The following is a 25,323-nucleotide window of genomic DNA, read 5'->3' as shown; positions in this document are numbered from 1 at the left end:
TGACCCCGCTAGTATTGTTATAATTACCTCCGCCACCGAAGGTGAACTGTCAGTGAGCAGGATATCTCAAAAGGTTGTGGACGGATTCGGAGGAAACTTGGTGGATGAGTTTGTCAGGAGACAACAAGCCGATTAGATTTTGGTTCAGGTCCGAATGCAGATCCGGCCAATCACTGTGATACAAAACGTAAACTGTTTAGCCTGGTGGAGGTGTGCGCTCTACCGAGTGCCGTTCTAGTTGCCTCCGCCACAAAAGGTGAATGGCGGTTATGTTTTCACCCCTGTCTGTCCGTTTGTCTGTCTGTTTGTGAACAAGATATCTCAAAAAGGTGTTGACGGATTCGGACGAAATTTGGTAGAGATGTGGCGTTTGTGACAAGGACGAAATGATTCGATTTTGGTGAAGATCCGGATTCGGATCCGGCTAGTAGAATTTTAAAGTGGTTCTTCAACATTGGGAGATAGGGCCAAAAACGATACATAGCAGGATATCTCAAAAAGTTGTGGACGGATTTGGACGAAACTTGGTGAACCGTTTGGGTGTCTGACAAGGACGATTCGATTCGATTTTGGTGAAGATCTGAATATGGATTCGGATATGACAATTATTTAATATCTTAAGTGATTCTTCACCATTGGGAGAAAGGGCCAAAAATGATACATAGCAGGATATCTCAAAGAGTTATGGACGGATTTGGACGAAACTTGGTGAACCGTTTGGGTGTATGACAAGGACGATTCGATTCGATTTTGGTGAAGATCTGAATATGGATTCGGATATGAGAATTATTTAATATCTTAAGTGATTCTTCACCATTGGGAGAAAGGGCCAAAAACGATACATAGCAGGATATCTAAAAAGGTTATGGACGGATTTGGACGAAACTTGTTGGACAGGTTGTGTGTGTGACGAGGAAGAATTGATTCAATTTTGGTGAAGATCCGGATCCAGGTAGTATAATTTTTAAGTGATTATTCACCATTGAGTGATATGGCCAAAAACGAGGGGTAGATCAGGGTATGAAAGACTGGACCAATGGTGATTCCTGTGATTGATTTTGATTAAATGTGATTCTGTATTGTGATTTTCTGGTCTACTCAGATACAAAACGTAAACTGTTCACCAGGTGGAGGTATGTATGCTCTCTACTGAGTGACGTTCTAGTTTCTCAATATAATTACCTCTGTCACCGAAGGTGGACGGACGTTATTCTTCATTCCTGTTTGAGTGAGCAGGCTATCTCAAAAATTGTGGCCGTATTCGAACGAAATTTGGTGGTCAGGATTCAATAATTAAATAAATGTCGACGCTAAACTGCGTCATTCGATGAATAAAATATAATGGGCGGTGTATTGACGTGGCGCTGAATGGTACGCCTTGTCTCTGTTCCTGTGTTTTCAAATCTTTTTATTGGAACATTTAGGTTTGCGGTGGCTGATATATTCGTTAAAATGAGCTGATTTAATATTTCGTATTAGATATATAAATAAAATTTAAAAAAGGTTTCGTGCTTTGTATTGGTTTATGTTGTTTGCACGGTCCAGGTATGGCTTTCAAACACGTGTTCCTCACCGGGATCCCAGGTAACTATGTCTTCACTGGTTCAGTTCACAATCGTCATTCACGTCGTCAATATATATATATATATAATTTATAATATATTTTTGGGTTGTTTACTTAGCCGACAGCATTTTCCGCTTCTGGGTCTCGTGAGGTCTATTTATAATTATATTTGACATGGACTTGTTGTTGTTTAAGTACGGTCGTGTTTGCATTTTGTTAAGAGCGTACATTGAAAACTGTTCAAAGGAGGAAAATGAAACTTTACCACATGCTGCATGACCAGTGACACAGCACATCGTGAGCTTACATCGAAAACCGTGCGAAATTAGAATCATTGTAATCGCCTCAGCCTTGCTCAGCTGGTTAGGAAGAAGAAGAAGAAGTACAATTTCTCGTTTAAGCTTCTTCTGAATAGTGAATGTTTATTCATTCTGAACGAGCTGACAGCATAACCTGGAGTAGAACTGTTTTGGTACGAACACTCACCTCCAAGCTCTTGAGATTGTGATACAGTGATTCATCAATGCGTGTGCCGTCCCTCGGATTAAAGTGTTCTTGATTAGTTTGTGGACGTTGAAGATCTCACGATGTCCTTCGTGAAGAGTCGGTGAGCCATCGCCGGCACCATGACCAAATTACAAATTCCTGTCCTAACCTACAGGGGGCACTGCACCTTTTGAACTCTCCACTTAAATGCACCTGGTTTTTGGTTTTCTCCATGGACTGTCGTAGAAGAGACAGGTCCTGCTTTATAGCTCTGTGTGGAGCTATGCTCGCACGATAAAGCCGGACAAAATGGACGACACCAGGAACGAAGTTTCACTGAGCTATTTATTCGAGCTCAACTCGAAAGAACTCAAAAGCACTGAATAGCCCGTTAACACGGGCGGCAATTTAGATCAAAAGTTCACCACACAAAAGCCACGCCTCAGGCGGGGCGTGGTATGCAAATAAGTCAGCCACGCCTCAACGGGGCGTGGTATGCAAATCGAGAGTCCGCCCGGGCAAGGCAAGTACGGGCGAGTCCGGGCAAGTAACCGCCCGCCGGTTACGTCATCGGCCAGTGCAAGGTGATTGTGCCATGCTTCCGGTAACCGCGACATGCGCCCCCCCCCCCCCCCCCCCAGAATTAACTTGCACCGGGAGAGTCAGTTTGAGGGGGGTCTTGATGACCCGGCCGAAATGACCCCTGGCGATTCGTGTGGGGGTGGTAGGTGGCGTGGCGGTGGATGGTCGGGTGGGGGGCTTGGTTGACGGGAGACGGCCCCGTCGTGGAGGAAGGGCCAACCGCCGTGGAGGTTGGTCGAGGTCCAAATGGGCCGGCTTGAGGCGATCCACGGAGATGCGGTCCGGTTTGCCGCCGATGTCAATGATGAACGACTTGTCGTCCCTCTTCAGGACCGGGAAAGGTCCATCGTACGGTGGCCGCAGCGGTCCCCGGTGTGCGTCGTTCCGGATAAAAACGTACTCCGCAGCGCGAAGTGCTGGGGGGACGTGGGGTTGGGGGCAGCCGTGGTGGGACGTGGGCACGGGGGCAAATCTCCTGGTGGCCTCCTGGAGGACCGAGCGTTGGCGAGCCGTGGACCAGGGGCCGGTGGCTTCAAAGATGAACTCGCCCGGCACGCGCAGTGGCTGGCCGTAGACCAGCTCGGCGGTGGAAGCCTGGAGGTCCTCTTTAGGGGCCGTTCGGACGCCCAATAGGACCCACGGGAGCCTGTCGGCCCAACCGTCATCCTGGAGGCTGGCCCTGAGAGCGGCCTTCATCGAGCGGTGGAACCGCTCGCACAAGCCGTTGGCTTGCGGGTGGTAGGCCGTGGTGCGGTGTAGCTTGACCCCCAAGGCCTGGGCGACTGCGCCCCAAAGCTCGGAGGTGAATTGTGGGCCTCTGTCGGAGGAGATGTCCGAGGGGGTGCCGAAACGGGCAATCCAGGTGCCAATGAAGGCCTGCGCCACCTCGGCGGATGTTGTTGATGCCAGCGGGACGGCCTCCGGCCATCTGGTGGTCCTGTCCACCATCGTGAGGAGGTGGGTGAAGCCCCGCGAGGGCACGTCGAATGGTGCCATCGGGGCCTGGGTGTGCCGGTGGACGAGGTTGGCCCAGGGAAACGTCGCACAGGAGAACTGTGCCTGTGTCCTCGAAGGGGACGTCGGCCAACCGCAGGCCTGTGTCCGCTGTCCGGAGGGCTTGCACCGTGGGGTCGGCGGTCTGGTCGGCCGCCATGCGGGCGAAGTCCACACCGAGGTGGACGGCGTTCGCGCCGGACCGGGAGAGGCAATCGGCCACAGCGTTGTCCTTGCCCGCGACGTGCCGGATGTCCGTCGTAAATTCGGACACGGCGGAGAGGTGGCGCTGCTGGTGGGCCGACCACGGCTCTGCAACCTTGGCCATGGTGAAGACCAGGGGTTTGTGGTCCACAAACGCCGTGAACGAGCGGCCCTATAAAATATGGCGGTAGTGGCGAACGGCCAGGTAAAGGCCGAGGGGCTCGTCGTCGAAAGCGCTATACTTGCGCTCGTCAGGGCGAAGCTGCCAGCTGAAGAAGGCCAGCGGTTGCCAAGTCCTGTTCACCCACTGTTCATGCACGGCGCCCACCGCGTAGTCGGAAGCGTCCGTGGTGAGGGCGATGGGTGCGTCGAGCGTCGGGTGTGCCAGCATGGTCGCGTTGGCGAGGGCCAGCTTCGCGCCCGTGAAAGCCTCATCCATCTCTTTGGTCCAGGCGACGTCGTGCTTGGCCGGCTTGCCCCGGAGGGCTTCGTACAGGGGGCGCATGAGTTAGGCGGCGCGAGGCACGAACTGGTGGTGGAAATTTACCATCCCCAAAAATTCCTGTAGGGCCTTGATGGAGCGGGGGCGCTGGAAACTTGTGACTGCCTCCACCTTGGTAGGCAGCGGGACGGCCCCGTGCTTTGTGATGCGGTGCCCCAGGAAGTCGACGGCCGTTATGCCAAACTGGCATTTCGCCGGGTTGATGATGAGGCCGTGCTGGCCGAGGCGCTCAAAAAGCGTGCGCAGGTGGATGAGGTGCTCCGCCCGGGAAGTGCTGGCGACGAGAATGTCGTCCAAGTAGACGAAAAGGAAGGTGAAGTCGCGCAGTACGCTGTGCATCAGCCGCTGGAAGGCCTGGGCTGCGTTCTTAAGGCCGAACGGCATGCGAAGGAACTCGAAGAGGCCAAAAGGTGTAATTACCGCCGTTTTCGGCACGTCGGCCGGCCGGACGGGTACTTGGTGGTAGCCCCGAATGAGGTCGACCTTGGAAAAGATCACCCGCTCCCCCAAACGGGCGGAAAGTCCTGTATGTGTGGTATCGGGTACCGGTCGGGGGTGGTGGCGTCGTTGAGGCGGCGGTAATCGCCGCATGGTCGCCATCCGCCACCCGGTTTGGGCACGATGTGCTGGGGCGAGGCGCACGCGCTATTCGAGCGCCGCACAATGCCCAATCGCTCCAGCGCGTCGAATTCCGCCTTCGCCACGGCGAGTTTGGTCGGGTCGAGGCGACGAGCCCTGGCGTAGACCGGTGGACCTGTGGTCGGGATGTGGTGTTTGACGGTGACGGCCGAAAACGTCGGCTGCGTGAGGGCGGGAAACACCGGGCGAGCAGGCGGGTGAAATCGTCCACGGCCGGGAGCGCGCAGGCCAGCTTGGTTGGTGCGGAGCCGCTCAATGAGCAAGTAAGCGAGCTGAAGGTCTCCGCGTTGATGAGCCGACGCCGTTTGACGTCCACCAAAAGCCCATGCGCCACAGAAAATCTGCACCCAGCAAGGCCATGGGCATGTTCGCCGTGATGAAGTCCCACCTGAAGCGCTGGCCCCCGAAGCAGAATGCGACGCTGCGCGAACCGAAGGTGCGGATGGAGGAGCCATTTGCGGCGACCAAGGCGGGGCCGCAAAGCGCGGCCTGTTTGTCCTGCACCGAGGCGGGTATCACGCTCAGCTGAGCGCCGATGTCGCACAAAAAACGCTGCCCGGACGCTGTGTCCGTAATAAACAGAAGGCTGCCTGAATGGCCGACGCTCATGGCAGGCAGCGAGCGCCGGCCTGGTCGTTTCCCGACCTGCCGAAAGTGCACGGTGGGCGGCACGTTCTGGCCTTCTGCCCGAATCTGGCGTGGTAGTAGCACATGGTCCGCTCTGGTGGAGGCTCCGGCGGTCGCGTCGGGTTCGGTCGACGGGGCGTCGCGGCGGCCAGTGGCGCTAACTCGGCCGGTGGTGGTGCGGGCGTTGCCTCGGTCGGCCCGGGGTTCCAGGCGGCCGCTCCGACGTGTCGCCTGGCCGAGAAAAATTTATCGGCCTCCTTGGCCAGGGCGCGAGGGTCCGTGATGGGCGAATTAGCCAAAGCTAATCGTACCTGCCCGGGTAGCTGCCGGAGGAACAGCTCGCGGAAGAGGAAATCTGGGCTGTGGTCACCGAGTAGAGCAAGCATGTGGTCCATGCGTTCGGATGGACGGACCTCACCCAGCTCCGGGAGGTCGAGCAGTTGTCGCGCGCGTTCGGTCTCCATGAGTCCAAACGCACCGAGGAGTAGGCCTTTGAGCGCGCAGTATTTGTCAGCGTTCGGCAGGTTCTGTAGAAAGCTCAGGACCCGGGCAGCAGTGGAGGCGTTGAGCGCGGAGACCACATGGTGGAAGCGCGTCGTGTCCTCCGTGATGTTCCGCAGGGCGAAGAGATAATCTGGCTGGGCGAACCAGACGGCTGCGTGTGATTCCCAGAAGCCAGGGAGCTTCAAAGCTACAGATTACTCCATCGCCGTGTTCTTGAAAAGGTGTCACCAATTGTGGAGCTATGCTCGCACGATAAAGCCGGACAAAATGGACGACACCAGGAACGAAATTTCACTGAGCTATTTATTCTAGCTCAATTCGAAAGAACTCAAAAGCACTGAATAGCCCGTTAACACGGGCGGCAATTTATATCAAATGTTCACCACACAAAAGCCACGCCTCTCAGGCGGGGTGTGGTATGCAAATAAGTCAGCCACGCCTCAACGGGGCGTGGTATGCAAATCGAGAGTCCGCCCGGGCAAGGCAAGTCCGGACACGTCCGGGCGAGTCCAGGCAAGTAACCGCCCGCCGGTTACGTCATCGGCCGGTGCAAGGTGATTGTGCCATGCTTCTGGTAACCGCGACATCTGCAACATTTTGGGGAACGATTTGTACCCTCACCAAAGGAGAGGGTATTGCATTTGGGTCTGTCTGTTTGTCCGCACAGAACATGCCAACGTTGGCCACAAACGTCACCTCATCGTAGCCAGTCGAACACATTCTCTTCTTTATCAACCAGTACCTCTTTAAAGTACAATATGTACTATTATGATGCAAATACATCTATATATTATGTACAATTAGAATGTGAGTACGTCTATAAATTATGTACAATTAGAAGTCGAGTACATCTATAAATTATGTACAATTAGAAGTCGAGTACATCTATAAATTATGTACATTTTTTTTTTTTTTTTTTTTTTTGTTGTTGTAGTATACTGAATCGAGGCTCGTGAAAGAGCTAACATTTATTTCACAAACAAATCAACCAAACAAAGAAAATATACAAAAAGAGGGAGCGGAAGACAAGATGGGGAGAGAAGGGGAAGCACACAACCACAACATTTTAGAGCAGGGAGAAGTGTGGGAGGGAGAGGGCTTGGGGGCAGGAGGAGTGGGAAGGGGAGGGGTATAAAACACAAGGGGACCGAAATTAGCGGGGGTAGAAAAGATCAAGGTTTTGGATGGGGGAGGATAAGAGATGGTGGTGAACAGCTGTTTTAAAGACCTGGAGGGTGGAGTGGGATTGAAGAGAGTGAGGGAGTTTGTTCCAGAGGCGGGAGAAAAGAGGAATGAAGGAGTGAAGGTGAGCAGAAAGTCTTGATTTTGGCAGTTTAACCATAAGAGGGTTGCAGGCAGATCTTGTGCGACCTGTAGGAATATTTGGGGGACAGAGCCCAGAGAGGGCTGGGGGTCAAGGCCAGAGAGGAGTCGGTAGAAGACGGAAAGACCACCAACCTGCCTGCGGTGAGTGAGTGAAAGGCCCTTGGAGTTAGCTTCATCGCGGGAGATTCCAATGATTCTGAACGCTTTGGTTTCAATAGCGTGAAGACGGGCTAGGTGTGAGGCACGAGCACCAGACCAGAGGGGAGAGCAGTATTCCATAGAGCTGTGGATGAAAGCCTTGTATGTGGTGAGGAGTTCAGGTGTGCCAAGGAAGGACTTCGCACGACGGAGGATGCCCAGTCGGCGACTGGCTTTGGAGGCCAGATTTGAAATGTGGTTTTCCCAGGAAAGATCATGGCAAATAGTGAGACCCAAAAGCTTGAGTGACAGAACTTCTTGGAGAGGATTATTCAGAAAGTGGATGGGAGGGTTTTCCAGTCAGTCTTTTCGGAGAGACATCGTAAGAGTGTGAGATTTATCAGGATTGAAAGACATGTTCCATTTGTTTGCCCAGTCTGATTTTGTCCAGGTCTGCAGAGAGTGAGGAGGCTGCAGACTGCCGATCTGAGGGATGAGGAATGGAGCGACAGAGAGTAGAGTCGTCAGCAAAGAGATAGAGAGGATTTTCAAGAGAGTCAGAGAGATCATTGATGAAGACCAGAAAAAGCACAGGGCCCAGAACACTACCTTGGGGAACTCCAGCCTGAACAGGAAGAGGAGATGAGAGAAACCCATTCAGGGCCACACGTTGACTACGACCAGAGAGGAAGTCCGCCAGCCATGCGTGGAGATTTCCATGGATACCAAAGGAGGAGAGTTTGGTGAGCAGGGCATGGTGCCAGACCGTATCGAAGGCACGTGAAATGTCAAGGGTGACGGCTCTAATTTCCTGTTTGGCGTTGAGGACCTCCATCCATTGTTGAGAAAGCAGAAGCAGCATGTCCAGAGTAGAGTGACCAGGTCTGAAACCCCTTCCCATCCTGACATCCAGAAGGTGAGTACGTCTTTTAATTATGTACAATTAGAAGTCGAGTACGTCTATAAATTATGTACAATTAGAAGGTGAGTACGTCTATAAATATGTGTGTGATACATCCTGCTATGTATCGTTTCACAACGAATCGTGAAACTATAAATTATGTACCGGTTCACCAAATCACGTCTACATTTAGAAGGTGAGTACGTCTATAAATGATATACAATTAGAATGTGAGTACGTCGATAAATTATGTACAATTGGAATGTGAGTACATCGATAAATTATATACAATTAGAATGTGAGTACGTCGATAAATTATGTACAATTAGAATTTCAGCACGGCCCAGTGTTCTTGAATGCGAGCCAAACCCGTTTGATGAATGACTTCCATAAGGAGTGCAAGTGTGCCCTGACAGGTGTGGGAAAGAGTACACTGATCCAGAAGGTGTGTGAAGTTCTTCAAACCTCTGACTGCCCCGCTGTGGGATTCTACACTCAGGAAGTGCGGCAGGCGGGGCGTAGGACGGGATTTGATGTGGTCACGTTGGCAGGGAGCCGAGGTCCTCTTGCTCGTGTCAGGTACAGCAAATGAAAAACAGCTTTTTCCCCCCTTGTTCCATAATGAATGAAATGAACGAGGCTTGAGGGGTAATACGGTCGTAATAAGTGTTTGAGGTGTTCTGTTTCTGTTTCTGCAGTGGCATATCGGCTGGCCACGGGGATTGTCGAGTGGGTCAGTACATTGTCGATGTCAATTCGTTTGAACAACTTGTCATCCCCATATTAACAAATGTAAGCACAAACATTTTACATTTGTGATATTGTTTCATAATACTTACTGTAATTCGTGTGTAATTTGTGTGTGTGTGTGTGTGCGTGGTGCGTGTGCGTGGTGTGTGTGCGTGGTGCGTGTGCGTGGTGCGTGTGCGTGGTGCGTGTGCATGGTGCGTGTGCGTGGTGCGTGTGCGTGGTGCGTGTGCGTGTGCGTCGTGCGTGTGCGTCGTGCGTGTGTGTCGTGCGTGTGTGTCGTGCGTGTGTGTCGTGCGTGTGTGTCGTGCGTGTGTGTCGTGCGTGCGTGTGTGTCTTGCGTGTGTGTCGTGCGTGTGTGTCGTGCGTGTGTGTCGTGCGTGTGTGTCGTGCGTGTGTGTCGTGATACTCCTACAGTTCTGGGCCGATTACATCCAGAATTGCAACATAGGATTAACATGACCCCAATTAGTGCATATCGGCGTCTTTATATTTGTCAGTGTAGTCTAGTAGGAAGACTAGGTCCCCCTGCACCCCCCGGAGATATACTTCTAATCAGTGTTTCTAGATTGGAAAAAATGTGTAGAAAATGACTAGCTATGGCCCCAAGCTGAAAAAATGTCCCACATACCATTTTTATGCAAATTACTGCTGCAAATTTTATGCAAAATTATGCAAATTTTATGCAAATTTTTGATGAGGAGTAGAGTTGAGGGGTCTTTGAGGGCTTCATCGAGGTGCTCTCGGTTGCAAGACTGGGTCATTCTGAGAAGCACAGCAGGGTCAGAGATCATGATGTTCTCCTCCTCAGTGAATCTCTCCATCAACAGCCTCTCCATTGCCTCACACACTGTTTTGAGGCAAAAGAGGGACTTTGCGTAGGCCTTTCCACTGAGAACACCTTTGAGAGATCCACTTGTTACTAGTTGTGCCTCAAAGAGAATCTCTGCATATCCAGAACCACGCATCTTGTGTCCAGTGAGCATCCCGATGTAGTTCATGGATGTGTGGAAGGGTCCAATCGTTACTACATGACTAGCAAATTCATTTGGCCAGCGCCAGATGATGGGAAGGGCTTTCATGCAGACACCCAGATCAAATGTATTCAGGACCCATCTCTGACCCACCTCAGCAGTTGCTGCCTCGGAACGCTTCAGTAGCTCACGAACAACTGCGTTGTCTGTGATCGGTTGGTGGATAGGCGTGCAGTAGTCGACTGTTGATTTGCTGGGTGGGGGAGAACCAGTTGCAGAGGTGAAACCCCCTAGCCCAGGCACAGGCTGCAGGCCATTGCCATGCCATGCAGGCACCAGGCACAGACCGATCACAGACAACGCAGTTGTTCGTGAGCTACTGAAGCGTTCCGAGGCAGCAACTGCTGAGGTGGGTCAGAGATGGGTCCTGAATACATTTGATCTGGGTGTCTGCATGAAAGCCCTTCCCATCATCTGGCGCTGGCCAAATGAATTTGCTAGTCATGTAGTAACGATTGGACCCTTCCACACATCCATGAACTACATCGGGATGCTCACTGGACACAAGATGCGTGGTTCTGGATATGCAGAGATTCTCTTTGAGGCACAACTAGTAACAAGTGGATCTCTCAAAGGTGTTCTCAGTGGAAAGGCCTACGCAAAGTCCCTCTTTTGCCTCAAAACAGTGTGTGAGGCAATGGAGAGGCTGTTGATGGAGAGATTCACTGAGGAGGAGAACATCATGATCTCTGACCCTGCTGTGCTTCTCAGAATGACCCAGTCTTGCAACCGAGAGCACCTCGATGAAGCCCTCAAAGACCCCTCAACTCTACTCCTCATCAAAAATTTGCATAAAATTTGCATAATTTTGCATAAAATTTGCAGCAGTAATTTGCATAAAAATGGTATGTGGGACATTTTTTCAGCTTGGGGCCATAGCTAGTCATTTTCTACACATTGTTTCCAATCTAGAAACACTGATTAGAAGTATATCTCCGGGGGGTGCAGGGGGACCTAGTCTTCCTACTAGACTAGTGGTCTTTGGAGGAGAGGTGGAGGAAGGGTGTGAGGGTGGAAGAAGGGGGTGGTGCACAAAAAAAAAATTATTCATGTAAATGTGTACTGCCATCTCCAGGTGGGAGAGGGTATTGCAGGTCCTCAACCTTTAAACAATAATATTAAAATTGTGTGTATTTTTTTTTCATCAACCGCTGTCACAACAGGAACCCAACGGGTTCACGGGTCGTCTAGTGTATTTATATAATTTTTTATGTTTAGCTTAAATTGCTTCCCCATGACGAAAAATCACCGCACGCCACTGCCAACAACGTGTCAAACCAATAGTCAAACATGTTCCACTCCGTATACTTTATTCATTTTGTAGCATTTTCAGCACAAACTCTTATCGTGTAGCAACTTGTTGTAACCTGTATACACCATTGTATACTTTTTACATATTTTTATATTTTTTCTCATATTAGCTCATATTTTTATCTTTCTGTTTTGCAGATTAACCCTTCATCATGTCAGAAAGAAGGAAATGGAATGATGACTATGTGCGCTTTGGTTTCACTTGCATAACGGGAAATGATGGCTTGCAAAAACTCCAGTGCACTCTTTGTAGCGTTGTGTTTTCCAACTCAAATCTGAAACCATCCAAGCTTCAAGAGCACTTCAAGAACAAGCATGGCGGAGCTGATGTTGAAGGACATGATGTTGGGTCATTGAAAATCAAAAGAGCTCGTTTTGATTCTGTAGGAACTCTTCCAAAGTTGGGTTGCATTTTTGTTGAAAAACCACTACTTCTTGCTTCATACCAAGTGGCATATGCATTAGCCAAATCCAAGAAGCCCCGTACAATTGCAGAAGATCTCATCAAGCCATGTGCACGGGAAATGGCAACGACTATCCTGGGCAAAGAAGCAAGAAAAAAAATTTGAACAGGTGCCCCTATCAAATAATGTCATTGACAACCAAATCAGTGATTTGAGTGAAGATATTTTGGACCAAGTCATCTCGGATATCAGCTAGTCCTCTTAAAATCTCCATTCAGTTGGATGAGTCAACTGATGTCTCCAGTTGTTGTCAACTCATCACATTAGTGAAGTATGTCAATGATGGTGCTGTGAAGGAAGATTTCCTGTTTTGTGAAGATTTGAAAACAAGCACAACTGCAAAGGATGTGATGCAACTGGTGAAAGACTTCTTTGCAAAACATGATTTAGATATCAAAGTCATTGGTTCTGTGTGCACTGACGGGGCACCTGCAATGCTTGGAAATAAATCTGGCTTTTCTGCATTGATGAAAAAGGAGATTCCAGACTTGCAAGTTACCCATTGTTTTCTTCATTGGCATGCATTGGCATCAAAAACATTGCCTCCAAATTTGAAGAAAGTCCTTGATACTTGTGTAAAGATCATCAACTGGATCAGGGGGCGAGCTTTGAACCATGGCATCTTCAAATCATTTTGTGAAGGTCTGGGAAGTGAGCATTCAGTTTTGCTTTTCCACACAGAAGTCCGTTGGTTGTCACGAGGACAAGCTTTAACCCGCTTCTTTGATCTGCGGGAAGAAATCAAAGTTTTTCTGGAAGAGCGTGAATGTGATCTGTTTGGGGCATTGGAATCGCAGCAATTCGCCCAAATGCTGGCTCACTTAGCTGACATTTTCACTCGTATGAATGACCTGAGTGTTTCTCTTCAAGGAAAAGGGATAAACATATTGAAGGCTTGTGAAAAGTTGAATGCCTTCAAAGAAAAGTTACGTCTTTGGCGTCAAAGTATGGAAAGAGGCAATCTCAAATTTTCCTTCACTTGAACAGATGGTTGATGATGCTGGATCCATAACTCCTACTGTGCGTGAAGAAATTGTGGCTCATTTGTAAATGCTGTCAGAATCGTTTGATGGATATTTTGCTGCTGGAGACCTGAAGATTTCAGAAGAATGGATCATGAATCCATATTCCTACAATATGGAGAAAATGTCAAATGATGAAGAACTGAAGGAAGATCTTATTGATTTGCGGACAAATCGAGATCTTGAAATGCAATTTGAAAGCAAGACTTTGGAGGAGTTTTGGTGTGCAGCACTGGATATGTTCCCAAGACTTGGTGGAAAAGCACTCCGTGTCCTCATTCCATTTGCAACGACATACTTGTGTGAATCTGGATTCAGTTTTCTTTTGTCAATCAAGACAAAATCTAGGAATCGCCTGAATCCACAGGCAGACCTGCGGATCGCAGTCAGCAAGAAAGTTCCACGTTTTGACAAAATCATGAAAGAGAGTTCAACATAGTCCTCTGCATCAGCACCATCAAGCAGTCGCTGGACGAGGTGAGAGCCTCCACCATCAATGCCTGCTGGCAAAACCTGTGGCCTCAGGCAGTGAAAAACTTTACAGGCTTTCCCAACAACACGGCGGAGAGGAATGAAATTGCCGGGTTGACACGGAAGGTGGGAGGGGAAGGCGTTAACGACATGGAGCCTGAGGAGTGAGAGGATCTTATCACCTCACATGCTGATGAGGAGTTGGATGCCATTACCAAGGTTTCCGGAGTGTGGGAGCAGGGGGAGTCGTGGGGCCTGAGGGTATAAGGAGGGCAGTGATGATGTGGAGATGTCATGGTCCAACCTCCTGAATCTATGGGCCTGTTCCGCCCATGTCAGGTTGGTGGCCTTTGTCTTCTGCCATCTCCCTTTTGGGGTTGCATCCTCTCCCCTTTCCTTGCTTTGTCTCCCCCCTCACCAAACCCCCAGGTTTCTACAGGGCACATGCATCCTGCCAGTAACCGCTTCTGGTGAAACTCCCAAGATCCAAGCTCACTGCTCACCTCCACTCATTTGTTCCTTTTTTCCTTCACCTGCGGCACAAACTTCCTCATTCTACTCAATTACATTCTTCTCACCAGGGCTTCATGATGACTGTTCACCTCATGTCATCCCTCATCCATACTCATTATCTTTTCTTACCCTCATTGACCCTCCCTAATCCCACTCTCTCCTTGTTGAATATTTTTCTCCCATCCTCTCCCTACATGGCTACACCCACCTTTTTATGTTTTGTTCCATTGCTTTTTCCTCCCTGGGGCTCCCTTCCTATTCTTTCATCACCCTTCTTACTGTTTGATGTTGTATCCAGCTTGTTCACCTCCTGGGTCTTCTCCCCCTCCACTTTCTCTCTCATTCTTCCCTTCGCCCATTCATCCTCAGTGTCCCTCTGTTGTGTCCCTCTACCCTGCTATTTGGTATTTTTCCGCTTTCCGCCGTGTTCTAGCTCTTCCATGAGCCTCGACTTTGTACACAAAAAAACGAAGCAAGTTGGCACTGGTTTGTCATCCAGAGAATATACAAATGCTTGGCATGATTGAATAAGTTCCTCTGTCACGTCAAACGGTTGGTCTAGCTAGTGCAACTATAGCTTTTACTGATGTCATGTCTGATATGATCAAATTGGATGCCAACTTACCCCAACCAACAAAAACACTAATTGAATCACCCACCCTGTAAATGTGTGCAAGCCAGGAAGTGCCTCTGATACTGCCTTCCCATTTCGGTGATATTTGCAACCCTTGTGTGACTAAACTATCTGACTATTAGTACAGCGGATAAGCTCTCATATTTTAACAAATTGTGCATTTTTTGAGAAAAGCATGAAATTTCTAGCATAGTTAGTATTGTTACGGACGCGGTTAAAGGATGTTATTTTACCGAGCGGTGGTATTACCGCGACCGAACAGTTATTCCCTGACTAGAACCCGATTCCACCCAAACGTTGGCCGTATCGCACCGCGGCTGCTCAATATGGAAAACTCTAAAGCGACCGAATACAAAGAGGAAGAAGACGTACAGAAGAGTAATTGGATTTATTATTTACACATATAATCAAGAAGAAAGCAGTCACGTTTATTTACAGAAGATATTAGATACACAGTGCAACGCTAGCTTACCTACAGTCTTAATTAACCCTGGGACAGAACAAACAAGGACAGACTCACGCGGGGAATGATGATAGGACTGGTGGGAGATGGATGGCTGGCGGGATAGGGAGGTCCAACTGGTCCTGCAACCGATCGACTCGTTGGGCAGCCGCCACTCCTTCGCGGCCCTGCTCCAAACTGCCGTCCAGGCCTCACGCTGCTGTGGCTGCAGTTTCGGTGGCTCGAGCTGCAGTAAATGCAGTTTCGGTCGCTCGAGCTGCAGTAAATGCAGTTTCGGTGGCTCGAGCTGCAGCTCAACTCTGGACTTCTCTCGGACTCAACTCAAAGCGCCTCTCTTGGACTCAACCGCTTGGACTTCCTCTCGTCTCTCTGTAAAAGCTCATCTCTTCGGGAAACGCCCTGCCGTGGGTTATATAGGCCCCGCCCCTCAACCTTCGCGAACCTCCTCGATGTTTCTCTCCACACCCTCTCCAAGTCCAACCCCTTGTTCGTGGTTGGTTGAGTGGGGCTGACTCACTCCTCCCCTCTATGACGAGGTGGGGACCCGCCTTTCTTCCCCAACCCTGCCTCGTGGCCAATGGCGGCAATTGTTGGTTGGCAATGCGAATGGCAATTGACGAAAAGGGGGAATGGAAGTTTTGTTGGGAATGGGAATGAAGGGAATCTATCTCTTTCAATGGAGTATTTCAATTAATGGGAGACACAGCCTTACCCTAAAACACATAATAAGATATAACTATTGAACAGGGGTATTCTATGATTGGCTGTGGTGTGGATGCTTTATGGACTAATTATGGGACGCCCTTTGACCTTTACACAGCTCCGGAGGCAGGAGGCGCAGAATAAACACTAATAATAATACACACAATCAAAAAAATACAGTCCTCATATCCGCAACAGTATATACCATAAGGTTTATTTTCAGATGTGGAGGGAAGTCAGATTTGACCTCTGAGAACCGAGAGGGGTCAAATCCAAAATGGCCGCCAGTCCACCGGGTCTAATGTTCAAACGCGCTTAATTTTGGAACCAAACAGTGTAGAAAAACATTATAGGTGTCATTTCCAACTAAATTGGGGATGCCCATTCATTTGGTGATACTTTTGAGATCGCCAGAACTCAAGGACATGCATTTAGGTCAAGGTCAAATTACGTTAAATATTGTTGTGGATTTGAGAATTGCTGTGTTTTTTAATTGTAGTGTAATGAATTGTTGTCAATATCACCCTCCTTCCTCCATTTGGTGTATAAAGGTCAAAGGTCGTCCCCTTAGTTATTCCATATACAATCACGTAGCAAATCATAGATCTCCTTGTTCAGTAGTTATCTCCTTATTATGTGTATTAGATTAAGGCTTTGTCTTCCATTAATTGACACTCCATTGCACCAAATTCAAATAAGGTAGATTCCGTTTGCATTCCCCTTTTGTCATCAATTGCCAACTGCATTGGGCGGTTTTCTGCATTTGTCGCTGCTGCTTTGTGGTTTTCGCCGCAAAACTCCATTGAACACGCGGTCAGATCGGAGAAGAAGGGGGAGGAGCCGCCGAATCCAGGGCGTTGGCCGCCGATCGTCATCACAAGGTGGAGCCAGCGAGCCCCGACCCGCCAATCAGGACTGGTGAGAGACCAGCTCGGGCATGGCGCGGGTTGATCTGGAGGCGCGCTATAAAAGCGCGCGCGGAAGCCTTTGAGGGGGGCGGAGAGAGAGATGCGGCAGATGAGTCCAGAGCGAGGGAAGTGACGGAGCCCCACGAGCAGTACCACGCAGCTTTGACTCCACCAGGCAGCGTTGGCTCCACCAGGCAGCTTCGACCCGTTACCACGCGGGAACCAGGATCGGTGGCATCGGTGGCCGTCGAGGTCCAGCCCGACGTCCCGTGCGGGATCAAGCCCGAACCATCTGCTCCAGCTGAACCTTCCTCTCTCCTTCCAGTCCTTCGTTCCTGCCTCCATTCCATCCTTCTGTGTACATGAGTTTGTTCTGTGTGTCTTGTCCTTGGGGTTAAGTAAGACTGTTGTAGGTAAGCTAATTTGCACTGTGTCCTCTTCCTCTTCTGTATTTTATTTTATTATCTTTCGTCCTCCTTGGTTTCTTTTGGTTGTAAATAATAGCAAATAAATCGTATTCGTATTTCCTACTGCTGTCTTCCTCTTCTTCACATCCGTCGTCTTAGTGATTTCCTTCATTGAAAACCTGTGGCACGATTTGGCCAACGTTCAAGGATCGGGTCTAGTCCTTGTTAATAGTTCGTGCCGCGGTTGCTAAAACCGCTCGGCAATTAACATCTGTCCGTGGTACGAATGGGGCTGCGCACCTGCCTTTCCGGAGGTAGCTGGGTAGCGTCAGGAGCGGAGACGGCCAGTGAGAATAGAAGGGGGGATTAACCCCCTCCCCCCCCCCCCCCCCCCCATAAGGGGAGTGCCGTACTCCGGTTCCGTAACAATATCTATTTTTATGATACTGCAGTTGGATCTGCTATTGGAAAAAGTTCATTTGAACTTTTAAAACTTTATTTTTTTCAGGTACAGGGAGGGATAGGTAGAGAACACCCAAAGACCAGAAATGATGAAAAAAAGTGTTTACACTGCAAGGAATGATGCAATAACCTCTGAAAAAATAACTAGTTAACCAAGTATGTCCACAAAAGCTTACATTAAATCAAGTGCAATGATGAAAATTGGTAATGATCAAAATCTAACAGTCTCCAGAACAGAAGCACAGTGCAGTGCACTTGAGTGCAGCTTTGGCACACTTGCAGCATCCAGTGCACCCTTTCTTGCAGCCACAGTCGATCAATTCATGGCACGATTTTGATGCTTCAGGGAGAGTGCTCCAAAGAGGCTGCCACCCAGTTGTCTCCTTTGTCCAGCCCCAGTCAGATGGGTCTAGCATCTCTGGATCCATGACCAATGCCTGGTTCCAACAGTTGGCCTGGTAGCAAGTGTGCTTGATGTGCTGCTTCAGTGCTGCCTGGGTTGGAGGAATGTTCTCTAGAGTTCTACACTTCTGTGTGAAGAGCTGTTTCCTGGCATCATTCACTTCCGTGCTCTCACTGGTTCGGTCGTACATCAGCACCACAAATCGCTCCAGCAGTAACTGAGCCTTCACTGACCTCACTTGGCATGCCTAGGAGTTCATTGAAAGCATCATTCACCTCTAAGAAAGACTTCCAAGTTTCCCAGGCAGTCTTCTTTCCTCTGCCAGCGAATGCAGATACAGTATCACACCCGGTGAAAGCGTGAAAGATTGGGAGAGTCAGACACTGTGTTGGATTCAATGTGGCAACCATTTCGTGAACAACTATGTACCGAAAGTTTGTACCGACACCAAAGGCAACCCACAGCTCATCAGGAGCATCCTCAATTTAGTTGGAAATGACACCTATAATGTTTTTCTACACTATTTGGTTCCAAAATTAAGCGCGTTTGAACATTAGACTCGGTGGACTTGCGGCCATTTTGGATTTGACCTCACGGTCCTCAGAGGTCAAATCTGACTTCCCTCCACATCTGAAAATAAACCTTATGGTATGCACTAACTATGTTAGAAATTTCATGCTTTTCTCATAAAATGCACAATTGTTGTTGTTATCCGCTGTACTATATCTGATGTTTGTCAAGAAAGGTACTTTTCTTGATGGTTTACTACAACAACACAACATGCATTTTAAGGCCATGTTCCCTGCTAGAGCGGGGGTTAGCCTTGCGGTCCCCATGACAATCTTCTCCATTTTGCCCTATTTTCTGCATCTCTCCTTGTTAACCCCCTTGCCCGCATTTCTTCTTCCACCATCTTTAGCCAAGTCTTTCTCGGTCTTCCCCGTCCTCTACTTCCTTCTACATTAACTTCCATCACTCTTCTCAACCAGTCACTTTCATCCTTCCTCAATACATGACCAAACCATCTCAACCTGTTCTTCTTCACAGCATCAATCACAGGCAATATTCCCATCATCTTTCGCAATTCATCATTTGTCTTCCTCTCTCTCAACGATACTCCGCACATCCATCGAACCATTCGCATTTCCACCCTTTCCAGCCTTCGTTGCTGCTCTACGTTCATTACCCATGTCTCGCTCCCATAAATCATAACACTTCTCACACATGCAGCATACACCTTTCCCTTCAGCTTCAGCGACACTCTCCTCCTCATCAGCACGCCACTCAGTTCCCGAAACTTCTTCCATGCACATCTCACTCGAGCAACCGTTGCCGAGTCTGATCCACCTTCTCCATTCAGCATGTCTCCGAGGTAGCAAAATGTTTTCACACCTTCCAGCTTCACGCCGTCTCCAAGATCCAACTCAACATTTCCTCCATCTGCAGCTCCCTCTGTGCACACCTTACATTTGAATGTAGCTGCCACACTGGTTAATGACCCTCTCAGACCACTACATTTTTGATGAACCCACTCAGCACACATTGTACATTGAATGGAGTTCACTCCGACACCCTTCCTGCACACAGCACACGGCCACTTCCCAGTTCTTTCCACCTCACCACATGCTTTACCACTTGCCATCACCTTTGTCTTTCCGATATTCACCTTCAGACCTTTTGTCTCCATACATTCCTTCCACTTGTTCATCTTTTCCTTCAGTCCATCCATACTTTCCGCAATCAACACCAGATCATCTGCATACAACAACTCCCACGGTAAACCCTCCTTTACGGTCTGAGCCAGCACCTCCATCACAGCTACAAATAGTAGTGGACTTAGTACCGACCCCTGATGCACTCCCACCTTCACCTCAAACTCACCACTGTTCCCGTCCTTCGTCCTTACAGCTGTGCGTGCTCTTTTGTACATTGCCATCATTACTCTGATCAACCATTCTTCCACTCCTAACTTCCTCAATGCCCATGTCCAATTTACTAAAGGACGAACGAGGAGGTTTACTAAAGTCTAAATAACCCGAGCTTAATCATGTGCGTGTGCATGTGCGTGCTTTCGCTTTTAAAATGTTTTTCTCTGCAACCGCTTTGCCGGAGGGACTCCCCCTGGAGAATATTTTATTGCTAACTCTGACGTCATAGGTTATATGGTATGGCAGCCATATTGGATAGAGGAAAAAAAATTGGACATTTTAACCGAAACCGCTGAATGAAAAAAAATTGAAACTTAGTGTATACCATCAACTCCCCATGGAGTATATAGGGTGATAACGATGATGTCATCGGTGAAATGGTATTCTGAAAGCTTTGGTTTCAACAGCGTGAAGCCGAGCTAGGTGTGAGGCAGGAGCACCGGCCCAGAGGGGGGAACAGTATTCCATTGAGCTGCGGATGAAAGCCTTGTATGTGGTGAGGAGCTCAGGTGTGCCAAGGAAGGACTTCGCACGACGGAGGATGCCCAGTCGGCAACTGGCTTTGGAGGCCAGATTGAAAATATGAGCTGGTTTACAGCTTCCATTTTGCTTCTGGGGGAGATATGTTTTTAGGATTAGCCATGTTTGGTGCAGGGATTCCTTGGAATTATTTGACAGATTTATTGCCCTTGGTATTTGGATGATGCTTTGTTTTCTCATTGCTTTCATATGTAGCATCCTTGGGTGGGGGTTCGGCCGTGCCGCTGATGCCTATGCCCCCTGTCGGTCAGGGCCTGAATTTGTAATTTGTTCAAACTGCAGGCGATAGCTTGTCTACTCTTCGCGAAGGACACCTGGCGTATTTCATGTTGGTACACATTGTTGTGTGTGTACCGACATGTGAAACCCTGCCTGTGAGACACAGGTGACAGGTTATAGCTGGGTCGGGAATCAAACCCAGGCTAGACAGCTTAGAAGTGTGTGTGCAAAGGTCAGAGCAACAACCTGTACCGAGTGAGCTGGATTACACCTGTTTCTAGTGTTCAAAAGGCACGCTGCAGGTGCATGCAAAGTTGGCTGAGCGGAGTTGGTGCGACAGGCACAATTTTTGTTGAAGAGAACGGGTTGGACACCAGAAAGGTAAGGGAGAGCAAGGCAACTGCCCCCACCATGCTGCACAAGTCTGTTGCTTTGGTGACCTTGCAGTTCACTGTCGAAAAGCAAAGGCATCCATCCGCAAGCAACGCTGAAATATACCCCCATGGGAAAGCACACCAACAATGGATCCAATTTCCCACCTGTTGCACCTGCTTGCCAGCCATGGAAAAAAAAAAAAACCCTTACCTCCCTCCCCTCTTATTAAATCTGTTCGAGGGTGAAGGTAATTTTACTTCTCTTTATACTCCATCATCCTCCCAAACTGTTAGACAAATTTTCAGCAGTAGTTAGAGGGAGGATGCTTTGTGTGACAAGTTGTCTCATTGTGGCTCCATCACACTTTTTGTGTTGCACTGTCTATCAAGTTGCCTGTGCCCACATGGGACTCTAAACAGGGTAGGGATGAAGGCCGCAAAAATGCAAATGGCGTCTTCGGTCAGTCATCGAGCCTGAAAGCTGGGAGCAACAACTCACATTTATTGCCACATCTGATGCAATTTAAATGCTCTAATGGAAGCGAGGTGCTCCAGCTTTTTGATGCCGAGGATTCAAACGAAAATTTGTATTGGTGTTAAAGCCAGCGACCATCTGCAAATGAATAGTAGGATTACCATAATTCCAGTGATTACAACTTCATTCATTTGTGTGGAAAGGTTTACTGTTGCTGCCAGCAATTCATTTGAGAGGAAACAGACAAAAGTGCAGGAAGTAATATTTTTAGGTATATGGTTTCAATTCGGCCAATCTGTATTCAGTTTTCCTGGAGCCACAACCTACATGTTCGAGGGGAAAAGCTTGTACCCCATGCATGTGGTGATATTTTTTGTTGCTGTTGGTGATGAATAGGGGCTGAAGGGAAAGGTGTATGCTGCATGTGTGAGAAGTGTTATGATTTATGGGAGTGAGACATGGGTAATGAACGTAGAGCAGCAACGAAGGTTGGAAAGGGTGGAAATGCGAATGGTTCGACGGATGTGTGGAATATCGTTGAGAGAGAGGAAGACAAATGATGAATTGCAAAAGATGATGGGAATAGAGCCTGTGATTGATGTTGTGAAGAGAAACAGGTTGAGATGGTTTGGTCATGTGTTGAGTAAGGATGAAAGTGACTGGTTGAGAAGTGATGTAAATGAATGTAGAAGGAAGTAGAGGACGGGGAAGACCGAGAAAGACTTGGCTAAAGATGGTGGAAGAAGAAATGCGGGCAAGGGGGTTAACAAGGAGAGATGCAGAAAATAGGGCAAAATGGAGAAGATTGTCATGGGGACCGCAAGGCTAACCCCCGCTCTTGTAGGGAAAATGGCCTTTAAAATGCATGTTGTGTTGTTGTTGGTGATGAATACGTTCATTGGCACAAGCTGCATTTTTTACCTGCACAACCAAAGATGGAGGTTATGTTTTCACCCCTGTCTGTCTGTGAACAACATATCTCAAAATGTTGTGGAGGGATTCGGACGAAATTTGGCAGAGATGTAGCGTGTGACAAGGACGAAATGATTAGATTTTGGTCAAGATCCGGATCCTATAATTTTTAAAGTGATTTTTCACCATTTGGAGATACATAGGAAGATATCTCAAAAAGTTGTGGACGTATTTGGACGAAACTTGGTGGACAGGTTGTGTGTGTGACAAGGACGAATGGATTTGATTTTGGTGAAGATCTGAATATGGAATCGGATACGAGAATTTTTTTTTTTTATTGGATTCTTCATCATTGAGATCAGGCCAAAAACGATATAAAACATGATATTTTAAAAAGTTAAGGACGAGTTTTGACGAAACTTCGTTGACGAGTTGGTTTGGTGACAAGAACAAGCCAATTAGATTTTGGTTCAGGTCCGAATCCAGATCTGGCCGATCAGTGGATACAAAACAAACTGTTCAACCTGGTGGAGGTTTGCGCTCTACCAAGTGCCATTCTACTTTCTTATTGTGCTCCAAATTCACAAGTGCATTTTTCAGCTTTCTTCGAATGGCTATTTATGTTGCACATGCATTCACATCCCACTGCAGTTCCTTTCAAGTTTATATTCGACTCAAGATGCAAACTTCATCTCTAGCATATTTCCTATTGCTTTTAAGATCAAGTACAAAGCATTATTGTTGAGCAAAAGTTGACTCGTGCATCCTTTGTTTGGATTCATTAAATGCATCAAACTGTGTTGGCAACAGGTTTCCAGCAACGACACGTATGTAGTGGATGAGATTGGAAAGATGGAACTGTTCAGCCAGGCCTTCCGAAGTGCCGTGGGCCAGTTACTGGACCGACCAGGAACTACAGTGTTGGGAACGCTACCCGCCCCACGCAGCAGATCTCCGGAATTTGTAGAAAAGGTCCGGAACCGGCAAGACGTTAAAGTATTTACGGTAAGTTACACTTAAATTTCAGAACTTCGGCTGAAATTATATAATTGTGAAACTTAAATCGTCCTTGTCATGTGGTAAAGGGGGCAAAGCTAGTTCCCACACTATCCTTGCATCAGCTAAAACAGAATGCCAATTTTCCGAGCATCATGCTCTAAGAATATCAGATTTTTCACAAAATGCAGGTAGAAGAAATAACTTGAACAAATCAGTCATAATGAACACGTCACAAGTGCAGTGTTGCTCACTGTCGACAGATCACGAAAGAAAACCGCAACTCCATTCTGAATGACGTCATCGATGCTGTTCGAGCGTGCAGACAGAGGACAGCCAAAGACATCTGAAATGCTTCACTCGACCAAAGTAGTTTATCAAAACAACTTTATTACGAATGTTTATGTACAAAAGAATTCCATACAAATGGTATTTGTGACTTTACTGTGTATTTCATGTGCCCAAATCCTTGTGACGTAACGTTTGCGAAAAGGCCAAATGAATCACGAATCGTGCCTCAAATGTTGTGTGCTGTGCTTTGGAAGGTACAAGTCGGGTTGTCTGTGTCACATTGTCTCACAAGGTAGTGGGGAGAAAAGAAAGTAATTTTTTTTTTTTTTACCCAAATGTAACAAGTTCAGAAATTGTTTGTGCATTCACATGAAATCAAAACACTTAAATATCCCCATGTTGCCACCGTTTATGACGTCAAATAGTCGGTCGGTTTGGAGGGGGGCAGAGGTGGAAACCCACAGGTGGGCAGAAATCTGTCACATCCGTTTAAACATTGGCTCAACCAGAAATAAAACCAGGCATACAATCTGAAAGCAAATGGATTTAAGCAAAATATCATTTACAGAAGGTTCTTCTCATTTTGCACAAGCACTTCATTCCGTCTCCATCAAGTCATTTGCTGACAAATTCATTCTGCAAATGATAAGTAATGAACATGATCAGAAAAAATAAATAAATAAAAAACTACCAGTTACGGGCAATTGCTGGAAGGTCATCCAGTTTATGGCTACGTACCCAAATAAATGTTTCGGCATACTTCACTGAACATGGTCATTGAAACGAAACTTTGTATTCGGGATTACATGCATTTTCTTTGTAATCAGCACAACTTCACATTACATTAAACATAAAGTCTGGAGTTGATATATCCATAGCATTTTTTTTTTTAATTTAGATTGCATCTCCCCTCGTATTGGTGGACAGGGAAATGTGTTGCGCTTGCCGAGCAAGATTTGAACATTCGCTTCCTCTCCCCTTTTCACGTTGAGACCTCGCAAGCCCATAGGCTTGCGGCGGGTGAGCGAGGGGTCACCAACAAGCACTGCCTTCGTTTCTCTGTCTACCACCCTTAGTTGTCTAACTTCCCGGCATAGTTTGTCTGTAGTTTAGTGACAAGGATTGTCTAAAGGGCAAGACTTCCTTGTATGACACTGCATTGCTTGTAAATACGTACCATTCGTTTAGCAAGATCATTCATTTCCAACCTGCCATTTTCTTTCTCTATTGGTTAGACAGTAGGCATTTCTTATAACTGTCTACCAGTCTCTCACATCGACTGGGAGAAAGTTTTGCCCACTCCTCCATGCAGAATTCTTTCAGCTGTGCGATGTTTGAGGGGTTTCTTGCATGCACAGCCCGTTTCAAATCCCCCCACAACATCTCGATGGGATTTAGATCCGGGCTTTGACTTGGCCATTCCAGAACCCTCCATTTCTTTCTTTTCAGCCATTCCTTGGTGGATTTACTGGTATGTTTAGGGTCATTGTCATGTTGCAAGGTCCACCTTCGGTTGAGCTTCAACTTTCTGACAGATGGCCTCACATTATCCTCAAGCACCCTCTGGTACAATGAAGAATT

General features: G+C 47.9%; 1 protein-coding gene and 1 long non-coding RNA gene across 3 annotated transcripts in view; one reads left to right on the top strand and one right to left on the bottom strand.

Annotated features, from left to right (window-relative positions):
- Positions 1-1,487: 1,487 nt before the first annotated feature.
- On the top strand, positions 1,488-23,961 carry NTPCR (nucleoside-triphosphatase, cancer-related). 2 transcript variants are annotated; one of them, XM_068100133.2, is made up of 5 exons: positions 1,488-1,584; positions 8,883-9,045; positions 9,165-9,258; positions 23,266-23,460; positions 23,715-23,961. In XM_068100133.2, exons 1-5 carry the CDS (start codon positions 1,548-1,550, stop codon positions 23,799-23,801), a joined length of 576 nt encoding a protein of 191 aa, XP_067956234.1. In that variant the 5' UTR covers positions 1,488-1,547; the 3' UTR covers positions 23,802-23,961. The 2 variants fall into 2 exon arrangements, with proteins under 2 accessions (XP_067956234.1, XP_067956233.1); XM_068100132.2 differs by lacking the exon at positions 1,488-1,584 and having other exon boundaries at positions 7,530-9,045.
- The window catches only part of LOC137426695 (uncharacterized), a 21,323-nt gene continuing 19,821 nt past the window's right edge, over positions 23,822-25,323 (bottom strand). Inside the window, exon 3 of the long non-coding RNA XR_010984391.2 lies at positions 23,822-24,378. This is a non-coding gene — a long non-coding RNA (uncharacterized LOC137426695). The remainder of the gene's footprint in view (positions 24,379-25,323) is intronic.

Source organism: Myxine glutinosa, chromosome 5 (assembly GCF_964187855.1).
Source record: "Myxine glutinosa chromosome 5, kmMyxGlut1.1, whole genome shotgun sequence".
NCBI lineage: Eukaryota > Metazoa > Chordata > Myxini > Myxiniformes > Myxinidae > Myxine > Myxine glutinosa.
Note: the sequence above shows the minus strand (reverse complement) of the source record. Positions and strands in the feature narration are given on the sequence as shown.